The 21568-nt window shown below is 33.5% G+C and overlaps 5 protein-coding genes across 5 annotated transcripts; 3 read left to right on the forward strand and 2 right to left on the reverse strand.

Moving 5' to 3' along the window:
* Positions 1-154: 154 nt before the first annotated feature.
* Positions 155-3812, forward strand: LOC106132678 (maspardin). The gene is made up of 5 exons (XM_013332158.2): positions 155-368; positions 868-1108; positions 1322-1551; positions 2052-2300; positions 2805-3812. Exons 1-5 carry the CDS (start codon positions 270-272, stop codon positions 2946-2948), a joined length of 963 nt encoding a protein of 320 aa, XP_013187612.2. The 5' UTR covers positions 155-269; the 3' UTR covers positions 2949-3812.
* Positions 3813-3863: 51 nt separating this feature from the next.
* LOC106132677 (stomatin-like protein 2, mitochondrial) lies at positions 3864-9584 on the reverse strand. Its single transcript, XM_013332157.2, has 8 exons — positions 9431-9584; positions 9233-9349; positions 8765-8972; positions 8089-8277; positions 7631-7786; positions 6644-6759; positions 5496-5624; positions 3864-4165 (listed from the first exon to the last, which is right to left on the reverse strand). The coding sequence occupies exons 1-8, from the start codon at positions 9476-9478 to the stop codon at positions 3908-3910; spliced, it is 1221 nt and encodes a 406-aa protein (XP_013187611.2). The 5' UTR covers positions 9479-9584; the 3' UTR covers positions 3864-3907.
* Positions 9585-12928: 3344 nt separating this feature from the next.
* Positions 12929-14663, forward strand: LOC106132543 (coiled-coil domain-containing protein 112-like). Its single transcript, XM_060949746.1, has 6 exons — positions 12929-12940; positions 13290-13412; positions 13690-13882; positions 14017-14153; positions 14261-14345; positions 14623-14663. The coding sequence occupies exons 1-6, from the start codon at positions 12929-12931 to the stop codon at positions 14661-14663; spliced, it is 591 nt and encodes a 196-aa protein (XP_060805729.1).
* A 2796-nt stretch (positions 14664-17459) lies between these two features.
* Positions 17460-20058, forward strand: LOC106132676 (peptidyl-prolyl cis-trans isomerase 6). The gene is made up of 4 exons (XM_013332156.2): positions 17460-17740; positions 18389-18596; positions 19162-19346; positions 19754-20058. The coding sequence occupies exons 1-4, from the start codon at positions 17648-17650 to the stop codon at positions 19883-19885; spliced, it is 618 nt and encodes a 205-aa protein (XP_013187610.1). The 5' UTR covers positions 17460-17647; the 3' UTR covers positions 19886-20058.
* LOC106132675 (tetratricopeptide repeat protein 19 homolog, mitochondrial) lies at positions 19795-21248 on the reverse strand. Its single transcript, XM_013332155.2, has one exon. The coding sequence runs from the start codon at positions 21025-21027 to the stop codon at positions 20056-20058; it is 972 nt and encodes a 323-aa protein (XP_013187609.2). The 5' UTR covers positions 21028-21248; the 3' UTR covers positions 19795-20055.
* Between the last annotated feature and the right edge of the window lie 320 nt (positions 21249-21568).

A 21568-nucleotide genomic window follows, 5' to 3' on the forward strand; every position in this document is an offset into this window, starting at 1 on the left:
CACGTCTTTGATATTTAAAGGCTTAAAGAAATTGCTTGGCTACATAGGCTACACATACGTCCTACGACGTACTTACGTGCAAATGCACCATGACTAAGAGTGCGCCATACACGGCACTAACAGCCAAGTTCCTGTGCTCACTCACTGACAGTGACAGTTAGAATTTTGGACTTGTAAACAAATAACGTGTAATAGATAGATAGATACACCTTGACCGTATTTATTAGTTTCAATACATTATTCCCATATAGTCTTGTTAACATTTCATTATGAGCTGCGTTAGTGATTTATCCCAATCTAATGAGTATCTCAGTTTCAGAAGTAGTATTCCTTTAAGAAAAGTCGTCGTAGATTCCGATGGATCAAAGGTGAAGTTCTACAAGTTTGCGTTTAGTATTTCTTCATTATTATTATACTTTTTCTCTGAAGTCTTTTAATTAGATAATGACAAAACACGCCTTGACTTTAAGCTATTTGGTACCTATACCTGTTAATGCAAGTTATGCTTTGCTCGTTTGTGTTTGTTGTGCTGCTTTTCCCACCTAGGTACTCAAAAACATAAATAGAAATGAATAAAAAATTTACCAGACCAAGAAAAATTATAAGGTTCATTCATCATCATTATTTATTCTCTGAAACTTTATTTAAAAAAAAATCAAATCATAAATTAATGTCTTTCATAAATACTAACAACAGATAAACTTGCAAATCAAATTTGCTGCTTTTGATAAAATTTGGTATAAATTTTATCCAAAGCAGCAAATATTGAAGCAATAACATAATTAAAATCCAAATATAGTAAAAGCCCACAAAAGACAGGGTTTATACCTGTTTTGCGTTAAAACATTTTTTAATATATAATTTCAGGCTTGGAAAATTTTTGACTCTGGTCCAAAATCAGTTAGCTGTCCGCTGATATGCTTGCCACCAATTTCTGGTACAGCAGACATTTTCTTCAAGCAAGTGATGGGCCTGGCCACTCGCGGTGTGCGGGTCATAGCAGCAGAACCTCCCCCTTATTGGAATATGAAAGAATGGTGTGATGGCTTCAAGAGACTTGTAGATTATTTAGAACTAGACAAAGTTCACATACTAGGGGCATCTTTAGGTAAATATTGTGTATTAGATAACAATACAGTAACTTGGCAAATATATATTTTTACAGTGGTATAAATTATTGTTATGTTTTATTGTACGCACTTTACTATTTAATATGGTTTTCTGGGTACATTGCAAGAGAATTTAGTGGCTCTTTTATGCTGTAATTAATTCTTTCTTTGTTAATAACTTTAGTTTTATTAACTCTTTTTAAATCTTTTAGGTGGATTTATAGCCCAAAAATTTGCAGAGCTGACAAGGAACTGTCCACGAGTAGCATCACTGGTTCTCTGCAACACATTCACAGACACATCTGTGTTTGAGTACAATGATTCATCAGCACTGTTCTGGATGCTGCCTTCACTTGTCTTAAAGAGGATGCTAATGGGAAATTTCACAAGTGATAAAGTTGACAAAAGGATGGCTGAATCTATTGATTTTATGGTAGAAAGAGTAAGTAAAGAAATATTTAACTCTTTCAACATATAAAAGGAGAAAGGGCAGGTTGAGAATACCAAACTTGTGTTGTGCAGCAATAAGCTTGCATGAGTTAGAGTGTGGATGAAGCTAATTAAATAAAGAGGTGTGTTTTTATGGATGTATGTATAAATAAACTCTTAAAATCATGTGCAATGTGCTAGTTTTACAAATATATTTTCTTTGGCTAACACTAAGCTGAGCTGACCTTGTTTGTCAAATAAGCTTTGGCGTTGTGTGGCTTTTCTTATTCCAATTCACCAAACAATAGAAGTGTTTATAAAACAGTAATTTTACGTTTATGTTGTATACTTATGTGCAATCAAAAGTGTTTCTTTTTCACAAAAGATATTATCATTGACTGATAATGGTGGTTGGATAAAGCAGTTTCTTTTTACAAATACCTACCTAACCTACATCTACCTTCCAAATATTGTGTACATCTCATTTTAGACAGTTTATTTCTTCCATTTCAGTTAGAATCTCTTACACAATCTGAACTGGCTTCAAGACTGACCCTCAACTGTACTCCATGTTTCGTGCAACCAGAACATTTGAAAAACATTCCAATAACAATCATGGATGTTTGGGATGAAAGCGCATTAAGCTCAGAAGTTAGGGAGAACATATATAAGTCTTATCCACATGCTAAGCGGGCACATTTGAAGAGTGGTGGGAACTTTCCATACCTGAGTAGGAGCGATGAAGTGAATTTACACTTACTGGTAAGATTTTTTTTAAATTTGTGTTTATTTTTTTATAATTAATAATTAAGTTGGTATTGTGACAGTTTTTATTGCACTTAGTTAGTTTTTATTTCTCTTGTTTGTGGCACAGCATATTTATGTTTCACTTATCTATCTCTGCCTAAAACTACCTGTGATTGTTGTAAAGACAAAAATAAAGTAACTAACTACAAATATTGCTTACGCCTCTTCCCACCTTAAACTTCTTATCAAAAGCCATTCATTGCCAATGGTACTCACTCACTTTATAGCACCTTAGCAGTTGTTTGAAATCCATTGGCCTTTATGAATCATTATAATTGTTTGATAAACATACATTCCCAAGAAAAGTTTTCAAGTAGAAAATTATAGTTTTCTGTAATTATTTATTACAGAAGCCACATAAAGCGACATACAGACAGGAGGAAAGTAACCATCTAGTGAATGATGTTCTGCAATATTATGATGTTTTCAATGTATTAATTCTGTGCTTTTGATTTCCAGATCCATTTAAGGCAATTCGATGGCACGGGTGTAGCGGCGTCATACTTAAGTCTTCACAAAATGCCAGCCCCTTCCAACACTCAACAAGACGAAGGCACAGTAAGCTACTTCAACCAGCGAGAGAAGTTTGTCAAAATATCGTAAATATCATTGTAATGTACCTTTGTAATATTGATGTTTATTGTCCATTTTACGTAACCAAACTAAAGGTAAACAATCTTGAAATTTAGTTCTTATCCAAAAAATGTATTTCTAAAAAGTTATGGTTAATAGATAAAGTAATTTATGATAATATCTTTTATATCATTGTTTTCTTCTTCAGGCTATGAATTATTATTATTTCAACAAAAATTATGTATCAATATTTTATAACTTTATTACCTACCTATATACTTTAACCTAAGACTATTATTTATTGTAGGATTTACCTGAGTAAAAAGTGCGCCCTAGTGAATTCCATTGGCAGAAATGTAAAGTTACAAACAAAATACAACTCTTTCTTTTATAGATAATAACATGGTAACAAGTTTTTTTCTCGCATTATCTCATTAATTACCAAAATAAAGGTGTGACTTTCAGTTGAGATTTTTTGTGTTTTCAATCTGCCTACCTACAAAATGTGTCTTTTAGTACGGCGCTAGTGAGCAGTGTAGATACACAAACGTAAATGAAAAAAGAAAGTAATAGTTAAACCGTGTGTTGAATTAAAAATATTTTTATGTAAGAGGTAAGAGGATAGATATATATATATATATATATATATATATATATGTATTTATATGTAGATACGGTAAGAGGATGTGGATGAAGGATGTTAATAAGTATGTGTTAAAATCAATTATATGTATACGTACAAAATTTCGTCACATTGTACTTTTAAAATTACGATGATATTGTTATTGCGGCGTATCAACAAAGACTGTTAAAATTGTTATGTTTATCATTCCTATACAATGTTATAATGCTTTATTTAATTAGGCAATAAGAAAGAGTTTGCAATAAATATATATTATAAATATATTAGTTTCATTTACTAGGGTTAAATTATGACACCAAAAAAATATTATATGTAATTTATTTATCAACAACACTACTTAACAATTCTATGTTTCCTTTTCTAACTTATGTAAATGCTGATCTTTTTTCTCCTTCTGTGCCTGTAAAGCTTTTTCTCTTTCCTCGTCATCTGAGAAGTATTCCGCCAAGTCGTCTTCTCTTGGTACTGCGGGCCCCGCCATGGTGGAGCCCTTTTCTGTGAGTGAGTTCAGCTTGACTAAAGAATCTTCGTAGGTTTCAGCCGACTCTGGTTGGGTCTGCATTTGCGCATTATGCGCTGTCACTGTTGAATATATTGACATGGCCTGAAAAATAAAATTTGACTTACTGAATTTCGCTCGCATGGATAAAATATAGTTTACAGTGTTAAAATAGATACAGAGTTAGTTCACTCTTAGCTTTCAAATAGTATAGTACGGAAATATAATAGTGCAGTGCGGGCAAAATATAGTAAATAGTCCTTACAGTGTAATAATTCATCTATAGTGTACAGTAACAGTATTCGAGATTATCTTTATAGTGAACGAGTTCTATTCGAACCATTTTTATAGTGTGCGGGTTCTATTCGAACTATTTCATAGTGTGCGAGTTTATAGTACATTTTAAGTGCCTAGGGAATAGTTAGCAAATAAATAATAAATATAGACGGGACAAATTACACAGATTGAGTTGGCCTCGATGTAAGTTTGAAACTTGTTTTACGAGGTACTAACCCAAAGATAATTAACAAAAGATATTTTATAATAAATACTTATATAGATAAACATCCAATACCCAGGCCAATCAGATTAAGTTCGTTTCTCATCATGTCCTGGCCGGGATTCGAACCCGGGAACCCCGGTGTCACAGACAAGCGCACTACCGCTGCGCCACACAGGCTCCCATAACAGTTTTATATTACCTATACATCGTGAAATAGACTACAGCGATTTATAGACAATAAAAGACCGTAAAGAGGTAACTGGTGTTTTAATCCTTCGCACCTATAGTTCGTGCAAAAAGGATACTAAGGCGCGTCTTCATACAAACCCGTGTACCGCACACCTACTTAGAATTGAAACATGTTTATAATACCTACAAAGTATTGGTTGGTAACCATTCCGAGATCCTTTCATGACACCCAGAGCCTTTAAAGGAGCCTGTATTTATAACGCAAAAAAAATTGCGCGCTTCATTTAATTTCTTCGTAATTGATTTATCTAAGGTAAGTAAGTAGTTCAATTATAAACACAGAATACCCGCATTTATTACTAGGTAGGTATATTTATACTGTTTATGTTTAATATAACTGTATATGTAATGTAACTTTATGTATACAGTTTAATATAACTGGGACCATTTGACAAATGGTCAAATTTCGTACCTTGGGACGCGCTGACCCAAGGTAAGGTCAAGAGTATCCTAAACCGACTAGTTTGCATAAAGAGAGTTATTAATATAGAAACACGTTAAGTAAGAACGTATTTAGTTATCGTGGCCTACCCGACCAATACATATGCATAGAGTAATTAATATGGAAACAAATGACGGATAAAGTATATAACAACAATATACAAGAGATAAAGCTATTGTATTTTATGACATGTAGTATAAATCTATGGTACCTACTATCGCAAAAATAAATTGTATAGTTACCTGTGCTACCAAATTGGAGACGTCTCCCGCGTTGGCGGGCAGTATGAGCGTGTTGTTGGTCCTCGCCAGCTTGTTGAACGCCGCCACGTACTGCTCGGCGAGGGTCAGCGACGCTGCGTATTTACTGTCCTGTCAACATCGACGTACTAGCTACACTCACAATTATTCGAAAAGAAAATCGTACGTCTGTTCCAAAATCTATCTAATATATTTAAATCTAATATATTTAAACGAGCAAATCTTGTATATAAATATATAATATGTAATCAGGATTTCGGAAACGGCTCCAACGATTTTCATGAAAGTTACAGATTAGGGGCTTTTCGGCTCAAGGAATCGATTTATCAAGGTCCTAGGTTCGAGAAAAGCTCGGTTCCCAAGATATACAAGCGTTTTAAGAAACTATATCAGCGCCATCTCTGGTAGACCGAGCAAAGCTCGGTCAACCGGGTACTAGATCTTAATGAATTACAATAAAACACACAATCCTCATATATAAAATGAGTTTAAATAAATTTCCATCCATATTTGAATGATTTAATAATATAAGTCGTATAAAAGGTGGGACTCTTTTTTGTAGGAGTTTGCTTCTATCTGTGAATCTAGTAGGTAACATATAGGTCTCAGCAAATCGAAGCCTGTCAACAACTAGAAAAGTTCGTCGGGCTATTCAGGAACGATAAACCATTATGTCTTATCTATCTTTTTCTTTCAATCTATTTGGTTTATCTTAGAGTCAGAAAGCGATGATAAGACATTTAGGTCTTGACAACGTTCCTGAAAAGCCCAATATCGTCTTTCGGTATTTATCGCAGTACCATTCAGGTGGGGTACCAGTGGTCTGCCCCTGGAAAAACTATTCAAAAAAGATAAACACAGTGTGTCTACCGTGTGATCCTTTATCCATTATCATTTTTGTCTTCAAATCAAAAACACTATCCAACTGATTTAAGTTGCATCAAATAGAAAAAAAACCAGAAGGCTAAAGATAATTTTAAAACACTAATGACAAATAAACATTTAGCTAAAACAAAAAAAATATATTAAAAAAAAACCCTAATTAAATGTTAATACTTTATTTGTCGTTTTGCTACTTAAGACTTCGTGATCCGGGAAAAATTTTCGATCACAAAAGTTAAAAAAAAAACCTTTTGAGCGAGTGCGGTTGCGATCATCTTGAGCCCCCGCGACCGCGCCTCCGCCACCGCTAGCATGGCTTGCGCCTCTCCCGACGCCTTGTTAATTTGCTCCTGTTTTTCGGCCTCTGGGAATTACATTAAAACACCAAAGATGTCAAAAAAAAAATAAGCAAAATGGGTAGGAAATACAATCAAAGAAAAGGGTAAATGTTAGGAATAACCAATAATATGGTTTACTAGTTATACAAATGTGGCAGACGGACCAACCTGTAGCAGATGGGGGCTGAACATTAAATTTGTGAAATATCTGGTGGCAAGGTACCTATCTTAAAATTGATTATACAAACATTACTCATACAACACTGCCATTTGGTACAAATACAATCAATGTTTTGAATAAAGTTAACTTCATTGATTGAGATTTCTAGATCGTTATTAAAAGAAGTCTGTGTTCACAGCATGAGAACGAAACGTTGAACAAATCTTGTTACCTTGCATTAGATTAAGTCTTCTAAATGGATAAGTACAGATTTCTACCTATATTCACAGTCTCTGACAGAAATGGATGTTCTGTGAGACACGTATCCAAACAACAGGTGATGAAACAAATATATCTAAATCGAGACATTCAATATAAGAGGATGAAAAAGAAACATTTGTGAGATCAGAATTATCAATCAATATCAGAACACTTTATCACGACAAAAATAACAATATGAAATAAATTGAAAGATAAGAAAATTTAACGACAGCATTCTTATAATGAACAATCAAAGAACTACAATATAGTTTAAAAGGAAATTAAATTAAACAACTGACATGACAGAAGAGCCCACAATCTCGAAAAGACAAAAATGCCACAGTCAGCTGTATGGCTTGAGATTCGGATCTTTCACTTAGTCGCCTTTTTACTACATCCTATTCTAAGGTGCTGGACACCACACGGCATTTTTATTTTATTCTTCCTGTCAAAACTTTATTTATATTTTATTCTACCTGAAGCTAATATCCTAGCCTGCCTTTTTCCCTCAGCAACATTGATGTCCGCCGCGCGCACACCCTCTGACTCTAAAATGGCCGCCCGCTTCCTGCGCTCAGCTTCCACTTGCATCTGCATGGCTTCGTGCACACGAGTCGGAAGTTTTATGTCACCTGAGAAAACAAGTCAAGAGATATCCTTAAATAAAGTAGAAGTCTTCAAATCACTTACTTGAATTTATTACTGAATGTACTTATTTGAAGGTAATGAATTTATTACATAACTGATTTTCGCCATGATTCTCCCAGCTTTCACGGCCCGATACAAGACCAGCACTAAAATGCCACACCCATAAATGAACCAAAAATCGGCAGCTCATTTTGAAAAAAAAAACAACCTTTCGCTTGGAAGAAATACGTTGTTATAAATGACAACATAAATGGGTAAAACGATAATGGAAAAATCAATTACTTACGAATCTCATAACGGAGACATGTTATACCCCACGCTTCGCTTGCCTTGTTGATAGCATGAACAATTGACACATTGAGTGATTCCCTCTCTCTGAATACTTTGTCCAATGAGATTTGCCCTAATTCGGAACGCATTGTGGTTTGTGCAAGCTGAGTAATTGCAAACTCTGGATCTTCTACACCGTACGAAGCTGAAATCAGATATTTATATTGTTTGTTAAAAATATGAATTTTTTAAAGCTGAGACCACTCCATCTCTTTCCCATGGGTATTCTAAAAAACGACAACGGAGGGCATTCATCTAGTGCAAAACATCATGCTGGCTTTCTCTATCAGAGAAGAAAAAGAATAGTGTGAGCCAGCTACTTCTATTCCCATTGTAAATATCAAGGGAAAGGGCTATTAAATTAGGATTCTTATTTTGGGCAAAGGATACTAACCTAAATCCTACTATTAAGACGGTTTTATCATTTCATCACTATGTACTGAACATGGGTTTTCAGTTTATTCAAGACTGTTGGGGTCATTTATTATGATACATACATGGTAATCCATGACAGATTGATAACAAATGATATTCTTTAAAATTAATTTCTGTCAATGATAAATTTATGGCTGTGTGTATCAGGAATTTAGCAGCTAGTTAATGAATCAACAATAAAATTACTTGAATACTACCTAAATAAGGATCAATAATACGCAGATACAGCACTCCATCAATACTCAATGTAACATTGTCCGATGTGATGGCCCCTTGCTTAGGAACATCAATTGCAATTTCTTTCAAACTTTGCACATATTTTATCTTATCCACAACAGGCCATAGAAGATTCAAGCCTGGTTCGAGAATCCGGTGGAATTTACCCATTCGCTCCACTATCCAAGCCTAAAATCAAGAGTAATGTTGGAGTTTTGTTTTTTTAGGTAAATTCTCAAATAATCTTAATCAATCCCAAAAAAAAAAATAATTTAATACCCAACACACATAAAAAAATCCTGTCACTTTCCCAGACGGGTTGACAGAGACTACATATTTCTACATTTTAAGATAATATAACTGATCTAAAAAATAGAACGAAAGAAAGAAACGTAATGTGAATCACTGTATTGCAACATGTATGTATCATGATGTATTTAGTTACTTACCTCTTGTTGCGGTACAAACATAATGATAGTATTAAGTGGAGTTGTTGACCGACTTCTTGTTGCTGTAATACTATAAAGAAATCGCGTATCATTTTGATAGTCTGGCTTGAAAACATTCTGAAAATAACAACCACTTCATTAGGTTATGTCATGATATTTAGCAGAAGTTTATTTAAAAAACCTATAAAGCACACAAACCCGTAGTGGTGCTACTTTTGAAAAGAGTAATCTAGAACGCGAGAACATGATAATTCTGAATTTTTAAATCAATGCTTTCCAAAATAAATGCACGACATTCTGTTCGAGAAGAGAACCACGCACGAAATCATAACATTCAACTCTCAACTTGTCAATTGTCACCTATCACTGTCATGTCATAATGACTATTTTTTTTAAATATTAACCATAAACTATAGACTAAGCGTAATGGGGACCAAGGTCCACTTCGCTTTGCTGATTAAATCGTCTTTAAAAACGTTTACGTCTTTAGCTTCGCTAACAACAACACATCATTAGGTCCATGACCTCCCATGTATGTGGAGCCACAACACAACTCTTTAAAATATAAAGTCCAAAGCGAACAATGTCAGTGTTATTTATATAAAAATATGGTAACACAGGTTCTCTCGTAAGCTGGTTGCTAGACGCGGAAAAAGTCAAAATTTGATCGATGATGTCCTTCCTCCTGTAAAACTTGTGATAGTCTCGCTCAGTTACTTATAAATTATAAAATCTTCTTATCTGTTGCGATGTCTAATGGATCTACAAATTCTTCTTTTGAAGATCATAATTCAGACAATGAATCTTGTATTCGAGCAAAATTAAAAAGACTAAAAATACAAGAAGGACTTCTACTGCAGAATATCTCTAAAATTATATTGAAACAAAATGACAGCGAGGAACTTATCACGACTGACTTAAACTTAGGCTATAAATCATACACATATAATTTATCAAATTCATATAGGGAAGTTAAAAACTTATTTAGTTCAGTAAAATGTAACACGGCCTCGGATGAAGCATTAAAATCTTATGGTAAGTAAGCTTACCTTTAACAGAATGTAGATATGAAAGATTTCACGAAGATCGGTTCAGTGGTTTAACTGTGAAATAATAACAAAGAAACTATTTATTGATCTATAAAGTTTGTGTACCTACACAGTTTATTTGAAACAAAAAAAAATAGCTTAAATTTTAATTATAAATAAACTAATATAAACATTAGAAAAATCTAAAAACAGCCCCGTAGTAAGGCACCAAAGATTGCAGCAGCATTTCCGCGTTGTATTGCAATGGTGATAGGTACCTTATCAGATTTATCGTTAAAATAGATGGACCTAACTGCGTATTATACATGTTTAAGAATGCGCCGTTAACCCAGAGTGGTAGGCAGATATTACATCAGTCCACTTCCTACAACCTCTGTGTAGCGGGAGCGATGATTCGGGAATGATGAAGTTGTATATATAGCTCCAATCCATAAAATCTTTGCTTGCGCGATTTTGGTTTTTCGCTGTTTATGATGTGATTCTATTTTTTATTTTTGTGACTTGTGGCGTATAGATTTCGCCACAGTACTCCCCCCTAAGACCGGAGGTCTCAAGTCTTGATCTTGCTGTGCAATCTGTGCTTCAGTAGCTTGCGAGTGCCAGTTGTCTTCCAGTGAGTCGGAGTTGCTCGAAGTCCTAGTGAGTCAGGAGTGAGCCGTTGCGTTGCTCATAGTCTACGGTGTAGTCGAAATAGAAGAGAGCTAATTTGAATTGTTGGCGCCGGTATTTTACTTTAACGCGGCTAACTGCTAACAGTTGGTATAACTAAAAAATAGCGGGGTGTGCGTGTTGCATAATACCTAGATTGGAACCGAATCCAAAAAAGTGATTAAATAAATTTTATTTGTCTGTCTGTAATTCTGTATATTTAAGCAACACTCAACAACTAGTAACTAATTAGCTTACGATCAAACTTGAAACTATTACATCTTTCTAAGCATACTATCATATTTAAGTAACACGAATTTGTATTTCAGATATGGATGACATAAAAAATGATGTCTTGGAACTGGAAGGTAAAATAAAGCAATTTAAAAATTATTTGTTAATAGAACAAACATCATTAAAATCTGCCGAACAAGAATTGATTAAACAAGTGAGTATTCTAATTAACCCAGTATAGATTTGCTGAGTGGAAACCTTTTTGTTCGCATCATGCAATTTTTTATTTTTATTAATATGAACTATTATGAATAATGTCACCGTTTGCACCAAATAAAGATTTGTCTTTCGTTCTTTGTTTGATTTGCATGCATCTAGGAACTATTTTGCAAAGAAAATAATTAAATTACCTGCTCACTTACGTGTTACATACTTAGTAAAGCAGGTATGTTTGTAAAAAATAGTTTAATTATTTTTTAGCCCTGCCATAAAGCCAATTTTTACAATCACGGCAAATACCATGGGTAAACTTTTGTTTAGGGTTATTACTATGTACTAGCTATGCCCGCGACTTCGTCCACGTGGAATAGTTATTTTGGGCATCATTGAAGCCTTGATTGAATGATCATTGAACTTTTAATTTAACTGCATAAATTTAACTGTTCAGTGTACTCATCTAAAGGATATTTAAAAACGTTAAAAGAAAGATATCGGTTCATATTTCAGAAAGTACGAAATAAATAAAAGTATTAAAATCCACGACCCTAAATACGTAATATCACCCCGGCCGGCGGAAAAGCGACGCGTAAGATTCAGAGGTTAACGACACAATTCATTCAGTTGAGTGATCTCGACAACTCTGTAGTTTACTTGATCTTGATACTAGAAAAATAATTTATTTTTCAGACATATATTTACATGTTTAGTTTTAATTTCTTTTTGTAGTATTGATCTTTAATAAAGCGTGTGACGTAGTTTTTGAGGGTTTTTTAAATGTGAAAATGATAACGTTTAATTTAAATAAAAATAGGCTCAAACGGCTCAGAAGCATGGGTATAGTCTATGTTTAAAAGGATGCAGTTGTTTTAAATGTCACCCTGTATAAAATCTATACTAATATTATAAAGCTGAAGAGTTTGTTTTGTTTGTTTATTTGTTTGTTTGTTTGTTTAAACGCGCTAATCTCAGAAACTACTGAACCGATTTGAATAATTCTTTCACTCTTAGATAGTCTATTTATCGAGGAAGGCTATAGGCTACATTTAATCCCGGATTTCCTACGGGAAACGTCAACAATGCAGGTGAAAGTTGAATGAGTCGGCCATCTGCGAGCTTTCCACGCGAACGCTGCGCAAACCAACAAACATATAGTAAAACAATGTACTAAAGATGTGAAGTACTCATTTTTTGCCACAAAAAAGTCCGCGAGAGCATATATCTATCTCTTAAGGTTTACTTACAATAACCACTTTTATGTTCATTTTTTAAGATTATTTTTTCATTATAAACATGAGTTATTTTGAAACCAATTTTCTTTAATTCAGTATTAATCCTTATCCAAATAAATATGTTTATTACTTTCGGCTTTTCATGTAGACTAAAATTGCCATTTACAGTATATAAATCAGACGAATAGGTTTTGAGATATAGTCGTTATAAGCAATTTGCAGCGAAACATTTAATACGGCGAACCAGCGTTCTTTCTAATACGCGTGACCGCCTGACCTTTTATTTATTAAAATCGGACCAGTAGTTTTGGAGATATATGCTAACATTGGTTTGCACAAACAAACGCAAAACCTCTCACCCTAAACGCATATATACGGTCTCCGTTCGGTCGCGGGTAATGATGTGGGCCAAGTCGTCGCCAAGTCGCATAATAATTAGCAGCTATAATTGATAAAGCCGAGGAGGATGTTTGCAAAACTAAATATGATGCCCAAAATAACTATTCCACGCGGACGAAGTCGCGGGCACAGCTAGTAATTTATAAAATATCTTTTTTCATATTTTTTTTTTACTAAATCTTCTTAAGTCATGACCTTATTAAAAGGTTTTCATGCCTTAATCTACAAAAAAAAAATATGCTTAGTATCTTAAACTCAATTTTTATATTTGCTTTGCAGATTAATGTTTTACCAGCAGATACAGGTAAAATCATTAGACGCCCCAAAATAAAAGCTAAACCATTCACCGACATTGTTCCTAGTCCAGTGAAGAATATTATAACTTCCCCATTTAAATGTCAGGTACGAAAACACGCAAGACGTAGGTATATAATTATTTATGTATGTTTTACGAATGCAAATTATAAACTATTACAAAAACCTATAATTTATCTAATTTAATTTAATACCATTAGGTAGTTACTAATTGACGACAAATTAAACTTCTGTTGGTTGTTAAGTAGATGAGAATTGACGAGGAAGATACCTGCTGCATTAAATAATTCTATGAACAATAGCCAAAGTTAAGCCTATTTAATATACCTAAGTACTTCTTGAAGACTTTTAAAAATTTTTTTAGGAAGTTCAGCAATTTCAGAATTTTCTGACAAGTTATCATCGACATGGAGGGTGGAATGAATACAGTCATAATACGTTTATTCAATCTTGGAAGAAACATTTTCAAAATAAAGCATATTCTGATGTGATGATAGATAACATAAAAATTGAAAAATCACATGTATTTTTTAGCGAAATAATTGAAAAATTGCCAGGTACCTAAGTACTTTAAAATTCAAAAATACTTATCTAAAAATTGCTATATAAAATATATTAACTTGCAAAGAAAATAAATAAAAAATTAAGAGAAATGTTGATTTGTAGTAGACTTAAATAATTCTTATTGCAGGCGTGACAAAAGACGATATTGTTCAACATTGTGAGTGGTATTTAGAGTATTTGGATTTGAAAAGACAGCAACAAGAAGCATTGAATAAATGGAGAGCTAACAAGAAAATAATAAAAAAACATAAATTATCAAATAAGGTAGGTATAAAAAATGTGGTATAATAACAACATCAATATAGAAACTACAAAGGCAATCGCTGGCTGCTGCTGCAGGTTACTTTTTAAAATAGTAAAATTATTTCCAGGTGGAAAAGCAAACTGAGAAGGAAATAACTATTGGGTCTACTGGAGAAACGGCTGAAAAAACTACAAGCTACATTAACATCGCTGGTATGATACTTTTCGTAAAATCAAACTGCAACTTTTTTTTTGTTATTAAAAAAACCTAGCATATTATTAAAAATCTATTTTACAGTTTACTTAATCATTATATTATAGTTGGGTATATATAGAGACAAATCATAAACGTCATATTGTTAAACAGTTTCAGATGAAATAAAAAGAATGGATTTTTTTCATGAGTAAGTATATTATTGTTACACTAAATAGTTGAGTTATTATAATGATAAGTGTTTTTGACGTAAATTATTTTATTTTTATTTTTTAGTGAATCCCACATTAGTTATTTTGACAATTTGGGTCATTTAGCGAAAGACGATGAAAATAGTCATAAAAGGCCACACATGACTCACGGAGTTAAACGAAGGCCCGAAAAACCAAGAGGGTCATTTCATTTTGCAAAGTCTACACAACAATGGGTCAATATGTGTAATGAGAGAAAGATTTCAAACTCCAATTTTTCAACGTTTATTATACCCCATGTTGAGAAAGTCGAAAAATTGTAAGTAAATGATTAAATACTTTCTTAGTATAGCTATTAGTTTTTGCACAGAGCTTCGATATCGTAGGAATTTCCAGCAAAAAATAAAACAAAGACCTATGTTACTTTTGAAATCTATTCTGTCTCTGTGATAAATTGGACAAAATTGGTCCTGTACTTTTTGGGTATACTTATTTGTTACAAAAAATTATATGCTTATTTGTTACAATTCATTTTTATAATCTAAGATAGGTAAGTAGAATGGACACAGCAGCGTTACGGTGTGTCTAAGACTAAGAACGATATCTACGAAATGTTATGTTAATTATTGCTCGTATAAAATTACTAAGTTAAAATTTTATAACCGAACCGAGGTAAGAATAGGTCATTGACTTAACTACATGCCTTTTTAGAATTAGAACGTTGACTTATAAAAGTGGTTCTTCTAAAGTGCTTAGACGGAATTCACGGACATTAATAGGACATTGTTACTGTGTCTTATCCTGCCTCTTTTTCTACATTAGAGGTACTTAATTCGAAGTGTTAAAATATACAAAAAAGAGAATGAGTTCGAGACTTATGTGATGGGATATCAACATTAAAGTATATTTTTTTAGTCAAAAATCCAGACTCAGTCTGGAAATTAAGCGTTATCTCCGCAAAAATTCCAAGGGTAGTGAAGCCCGAAGTCGCAAAAGACTAGTTAAAAATTGTTCGTTGATACATTACACCTAAGTATCTTAAAATTTTTATTTGTTTTAGATGTGTCCCGAAATGGCGGTTGTGTATGGAAAATAAATTACATTGACATGAAATTTCAAAACAGGCATGTATATTAACTACCTAATAATATGAATTGAAACATGTGCTGTTTTGTTCATTTGTCTCCTCTTCCTGTTCTTTATACATAATCAACAATCGTGAAACGTCGGCTGTAAAACCAGAATGCAAAAAAGCATTTCTTTTTACAATTTCATTAATTACTTAAAGAATTTCCTACCTATATATAAGAATATAAGAAGCCTGTTGATCGGCTTTTCAAGCATTCAAAACCAAGAAGAGAGGCCGCGAGATCAAATTTCTATGCAATAAAGTCTGCTGCTTTTGCTGCGGGGTGAGAGTAGAAACGAAGTGAACAGTGAGATGACAATTGACAGAAGTACCTAATTGGAAAACTAACATACCGTGCCGACCCCGAAAAGGTAACAACAAAGAAGAAAGTTTAATCTTTGCATGTACTAAGTTGGAAATTATTTCTAAACGCGTTACTTTATACAGGGGCGTGTTGGTCTCGACATTAATGTATGGGAGTGAAAGTTGGGTATGGCAAAAGAATCATGAAAGCAGAATAAATGCAGTGGCAATGAGAGCGTTAAGGAGTATGATGGGTGTGAAATTGAGTGACAGGATGAGGAACAGCGTGATAAGGGAATGTTGTGATGTGAAAGAAGATGTAGTTACAGTAATAGAAAAGGGTATGTTAAGATGGTTCGGTCATGTGGAGAGGATGAATGAAAGCAGGTTGACTAAGCAGATATACAAGGAGAGTGTAGAGGGAAAGGTCGGAGTGGGAAGACCTAGACGAACGTATCTTGATCAAATTAAGGACGTCCTGGTAAAGGGTCAGGTCAAAAGTACCCGAAACCGCCGAGCTTGTATGATGAGAGTTATGAATGTGGATGAAGCGAAGGAAGTATGCAGAGATCGTGGCAAGTGGAAAGAGGTAGTCTCTGCCTACCCCTCCGGGAAAGAGGCGTGATTTTATGTATGTATGCGTTACTTTTTAGGATAAAGTTAATACCTACTGGCAAAATTCAATACATAGCGCATAGTTCGGAGTACAAAGAACTTCCTTTTTCCGAAAAAAAATCATAATCATAATAAATTTCATCACTTTAGTAATATTACAGCATTTGTTAACACTAAAACTAATGTTCATACCTCAGAAGAGAGTCATTAGTACATAGACCAGGATTTGAACCTGTGCCTCCACATGCACCTGTTCGCACAATCCATTTAAACACAGACTCCGACGTCCTAGTAGCGGTCAACAATGAGTACCTACTTAAAATAATTCCTTTCCGAATCTGTAAATCCAATTAATATGCCGTAAAGGCAAAATTTATCTACAGAGATAAATAATAATTCGAAAGTGCTTAAGAATTTAGAAATCGGTTCATTTGTTTTAGAGTTTATTCGTTACAATAATACTTTTCTTTTTTTTTTTATAAGTGAAAGAAAGAAAAATCTTTATTGGGCGCAAAAGATGACATTACATTGTTCATTAAAATAATTACATTACAATAATATATAAGTGTGGACTAATATGTCATTAAATACGTTTATGGAACATACCTACATAATAATATTTTTGAATCGGTGGCATCACATAGGAAAAAAAAACAGTTTAATGATAAATATCTGATAAAAAAAAAGTTTGACTTAGCTGTAGCCAATGGACTCTCCGCTAAGACGCTCCATCTGGTTCAATAATTCAAAATTATTTTTAATGTTATTTAAAAAACAAATAAACTAAATATTTTAGTCTATGATTTCCTGTCATGTTGACTGTCATGTGTCATTACATGGATTTGTCATGTAAACTGACTGTCATGTGTCATTTCATTTTTGCTTATTTTTTGTGTAAAGGTTTCTTGAAACACTGACGTGGTTTCATTTATTTCCTTATACCACTCACGATAAGATAACACGTTGCCATACAGCTGAAAAAAGGCTTACAGTTTCAAACCGCCCATAAAATCACTTTAAAAATATCGTAAACATAGCTAGAAGAACAAAACTCGTTTTAATCATGGTTGGGTTAGCAGCGGCATTAGGCTTTTTGCTGATTATAACAGCGGCTCGCTCTGAAGAAGCACCGAAAGGGCCCAAAGTAACTCATAAGGTTAGTAAACAACAAATGAAATTATATACCTTACCGCTGTTAATCTTTGTTTTTTATTGGTTCTCGACCGGTGGTCCCGGTCGGTCGGTGACCTTAGAGATGACGCTACAAGTTTTTTATTGAACAAAGATCTTATCAAATTCCACATAAAACGGATGTTCTATTTTTACCTATATATGTCCAAATTTTCAAACATACTTCTCCCAAGCTCTTAATAAATTGACAAAGGACATTGGATATACATGATGATTATACAGATTTATGAGAGGTCAAATCAATGAGTGGTTCTTTATATTTCAATTCACCTTTGCTGCCACTGAAGCTATTGATTATTCCATGAGCTATTGAACAATGAAACCAAATAGATTTCAATTTTTTACATTATCTATGGGATACTATGAATTTGAATATTATGGGTATATAGATGGTACTTATTACATCTTTTACTTTTAAAGTATATTTAGTAGATAAAATATTCATAATTTTTATTTGTTTGTTTGTGATGAACTTAAAAACTACTTATTACATTTTTATATAGTTTTTGAAGAAATCATCTATGTTATTCTTAGTTTTAAAATTTTTGTCAATACATGGTTTAAATATCACCAGTCTAGAGGTTTCATTTGTATTATAAAACTTGTTTTACAGGTCTCGTTTGATATAAGCTTAGGAGGGGATCCTTTGGGCACTGTTGTTATTGGCTTGTTTGGTAAGACTGTGCCGAAGACTGTGGAGAACTTTTACCAGTTAGCACAGAAACCAGAGGGTGAAGGCTATAAGGGCAGCAAATTCCACCGAGTCATTGATAACTTCATGATTCAGGGTGGAGACTTCACCAAGGGTGATGGTACTGGAGGTAAACATTTAAAGTTTCTTTTATCTTGTTATTTCACAATGATGTCTGTAATTCGTAAAGTTTATCATTACAGAGAAGTTCTGTGTAAAAAGTGTAAGTGAAAAGTAGTCCTTAATTAAAAAGGCTACATACATGTGCCCTTTAATTAAAGATTCTACTGTTAGTTATATGTTTCTGGCTGGTCATGTACTCAGTTGCTTCACTTCAATAACTTCCCAACCTTCCCACTCTTTGCTTGGCACAGTTTAGTATGGGTCAAAGACTGGATATATGTATGAAAAAATAAATAAATAAGTAATTCTTTAATCAGATTAGTCATTAACACTTTAATTATCATCAAACCTTGCATAAACATGGTTTAGAGAAAGAATTGGAAGTCATACGTGTGCCACCCTGACTTGGGTATTCTTGTAAAACACAAGTTTCTAATTGTTAATTTGAGATTTGTGTTTTTATATTGCATTTGCCAGTGTGCAAGGGCCTCCTTAGATCTTTTCAATCTCTATTGTTAACTTACTTTATAAATTGCACTAAAAATCTGATAAAAATGTTTACTTCATTTCAGGTCGCAGCATTTATGGAGAGCGTTTTGAGGATGAGAACTTCAAGCTGCGTCACTATGGTGCTGGCTGGCTGTCTATGGCAAATGCTGGCAAGGACACAAATGGCTCTCAGTTCTTCATTACAACTGCCAAGACAGCTTGGCTAGATGGCAGACATGTTGTATTTGGAAAAGTGCTTGAAGGCATGGTAAGACCCAAAAAACATATTTTGTAACATAACAATAATTCTTAATACAAATATGGCTAATATTTGTAGGGTTATGAATCATTTAGTTACGACTCAATATTTAAGAAATAACTTATGAAGGAATGTGTTTTGTACAACAGTATATTTCTTGTTCACTCTTTCAAGGCAACAACTAAACGTTAAGATAAGCCAATTCAATCAAGCAAACATTAAATTTGAAGTTTCCATTTGTATGGTTTACCCATTAGCTAATAAAGGGTTTGCATTGCATTGTAAGTCAACACTAATGTTTATTAAACAACACTGTTTTCAGATAAGATTCATTTACATTGAACACTGTTTGTTATGCAAACAGTTCCTGTATGCATAACTGTGAATATTTTTCCAATTCTCTGCATGTTTTTCAGGATGTCATACGTAAGATTGAGAAGACTCCCACTGGAACTAATGACCGCCCAGTAAAGGATGTTGTCATCACTAACTCACGTGCTGAGGTTGTCTCAGAACCCTTCAGTGTTACAAAAGAAAGTGCTCAATAGATAATATAAGTTATAAAATAAATAAGCATAAGCAATATACCTCTCTCTATACCAGCATTTAATTTTAAGTTAAAATTTATTTTTAATAATGACACTAATATTGCCTCAAGAGATTATTGCTAATTGGATAACTAATGTCATTAATTTTCTTGAATAAAAGAAGTCTTTCATTATGATATTCTTTTTATTTCATTGATACATAATTCAGCTTCCTTTTTGACATCATTGTTTTTATTCATTACTCCAAGTTTCCAACCAAAACCGCAGTTTTTTCTAGCTTCAGTTAACATTTTCTTTTTTATATATGCACGTCCCAGATTCACATACATTGTACCCAATTCCATATTCTCTATTTGTTTACCTAATTTAATAGCTTCATCAAAATAACTTATGCTCTCATCTGTTCTCCCCAAATGATCACAAACAGTGCCTATGTCATTAAGCTGGACAACAAAATGTTCCTTTTCTATGTCATCAATTTCTTTCATCCTATTCAAAGCACTAACTAATAATTTTAAACCTTCTTCATTCTTGTTACAGTCTAAAAAGAGGCGCCCATACCAGTCTTCTGCTAATGCTAGAAGTCTCATCAGTTCAGGATCATTATCAATAGCTTTTCTTAATTTCTCCAAGCACCATTCATAACCTAATTGTGCTGTTGTATATTCTTTTTTTAAATGACTAACTCTTGCAAGTTTGAGACTGAGGTGCACTACACGAGAATCATCTTCAGTGGCACCATCTGCCATTATTCTTTGTGTGACTGCAACAAACAGGTCTTTTGCTTTATCAAGTTGTTCTCTTTCTAATGCAAGATTTGCCATGATATCATAGATGTAAGTTATACCAATTTGGTGATGTATCTGCTGAGCTTGTCTCAGTGCTACATGCAGAAGCTGCTCAGCTTTTTCATATTCAGTTCTCTGAATGAATAGCACACAATGTTTGAGTGTCAATATCAACTCGTCTTCGGCACTAAGTTTAGTTTGGAATCCTAACCAAGTGAACAAGGAGAAACCTAAAACGACTGGCACCTTGTCTTTATGATGTTTAATGTGCGGTATACTTTTAGCACATACAATTTTTTCAACTCCTTTCAATCTATGAAGCTGAGTAAATAGTATTCTAAATCTTGAAGACATTTTTCATAAATTCTGGTTGCATAACCTTTCACTAAATATTTTTACGAAGTAAGATAACGAAATAGATAAAATAAGAATGTAGTCAGGAATATAATGAAATTATTTAGTTGGGGGTAAGAATTCTTTGAATTTTACAACTGAGTATGTAAAAAAAAAAATAAGATTTTTAATGATCTAATTTCTTGATATCAGACAGTGATGTCAACTGTCTCAGTTAAAAAGGCGCCATAACGTAAATTGTTCAGAATTGTGCAGCCTAGTTTTGTACCATAGGTAATTACACAGAAGCCATATTCTTCAATAACCGTTTTTTACCTAGAATCCTAAAAAAATCTTGAATACTGGTACTTAAAGAAAGCAGCAGATTATTGAAAATCGGTGCTGATTGCTAAGCATTAGCTAGATGTAGCGCCGAAAGCTCTACGTTTGCAACTTCGTTTTAAAGTCACATTGACAGTGTTGAAGATGTCTATGCCTAGGGCTTGTTCAGAACTGGTTCAGAATAATTTTCTGTCTTGACAATTTTCAAGTTTTTATCAGA

The sequence above is a fragment of the Amyelois transitella genome, chromosome 19, assembly GCF_032362555.1.
Source record: "Amyelois transitella isolate CPQ chromosome 19, ilAmyTran1.1, whole genome shotgun sequence".
Taxonomy (NCBI): Eukaryota; Metazoa; Arthropoda; class Insecta; order Lepidoptera; family Pyralidae; genus Amyelois; species Amyelois transitella.

What these genes read in the sequence shown, in the direction of transcription:
- LOC106132678 (XM_013332158.2), top strand. Translation starts at nt 270, where the DNA reads ATGAGCTGCGTTAGTGATTTATCCCAATCTAATGAGTATCTCAGTTTC. An exon ending in TAGATTCCGATGGATCAAAG is followed by an intron (nt 369 to 867) that starts GTGAAGTTCTAC and finishes ATATAATTTCAG; the next exon opens with GCTTGGAAAATTTTTGACTC. An exon ending in CATACTAGGGGCATCTTTAG is followed by an intron (nt 1,109 to 1,321) that starts GTAAATATTGTG and finishes TAAATCTTTTAG; the next exon opens with GTGGATTTATAGCCCAAAAA.
- LOC106132675 (XM_013332155.2), bottom strand. Translation starts at nt 21,027, where the DNA reads ATGTCTTCAAGATTTAGAATACTATTTACTCAGCTTCATAGATTGAAA.
- LOC106132676 (XM_013332156.2), top strand. Translation starts at nt 17,648, where the DNA reads ATGGTTGGGTTAGCAGCGGCATTAGGCTTTTTGCTGATTATAACAGCG. An exon ending in GGCCCAAAGTAACTCATAAG is followed by an intron (nt 17,741 to 18,388) that starts GTTAGTAAACAA and finishes CTTGTTTTACAG; the next exon opens with GTCTCGTTTGATATAAGCTT. An exon ending in CAAGGGTGATGGTACTGGAG is followed by an intron (nt 18,597 to 19,161) that starts GTAAACATTTAA and finishes ACTTCATTTCAG; the next exon opens with GTCGCAGCATTTATGGAGAG.
- LOC106132543 (XM_060949746.1), top strand. An exon ending in CTTCCCCATTTAAATGTCAG is followed by an intron (nt 13,413 to 13,689) that starts GTACGAAAACAC and finishes AAATTTTTTTAG; the next exon opens with GAAGTTCAGCAATTTCAGAA. An exon ending in AATAATTGAAAAATTGCCAG is followed by an intron (nt 13,883 to 14,016) that starts GTACCTAAGTAC and finishes TTCTTATTGCAG; the next exon opens with GCGTGACAAAAGACGATATT.
- LOC106132677 (XM_013332157.2), bottom strand. Translation starts at nt 9,478, where the DNA reads ATGTTCTCGCGTTCTAGATTACTCTTTTCAAAAGTAGCACCACTACGG. An exon ending in TGTTTGTACCGCAACAAGAG is followed by an intron (nt 8,973 to 9,232) that starts GTAAGTAACTAA and finishes TCTTGATTTTAG; the next exon opens with GCTTGGATAGTGGAGCGAAT. An exon ending in GGCTAGGATATTAGCTTCAG is followed by an intron (nt 6,760 to 7,630) that starts GTAGAATAAAAT and finishes TGTAATTCCCAG; the next exon opens with AGGCCGAAAAACAGGAGCAA.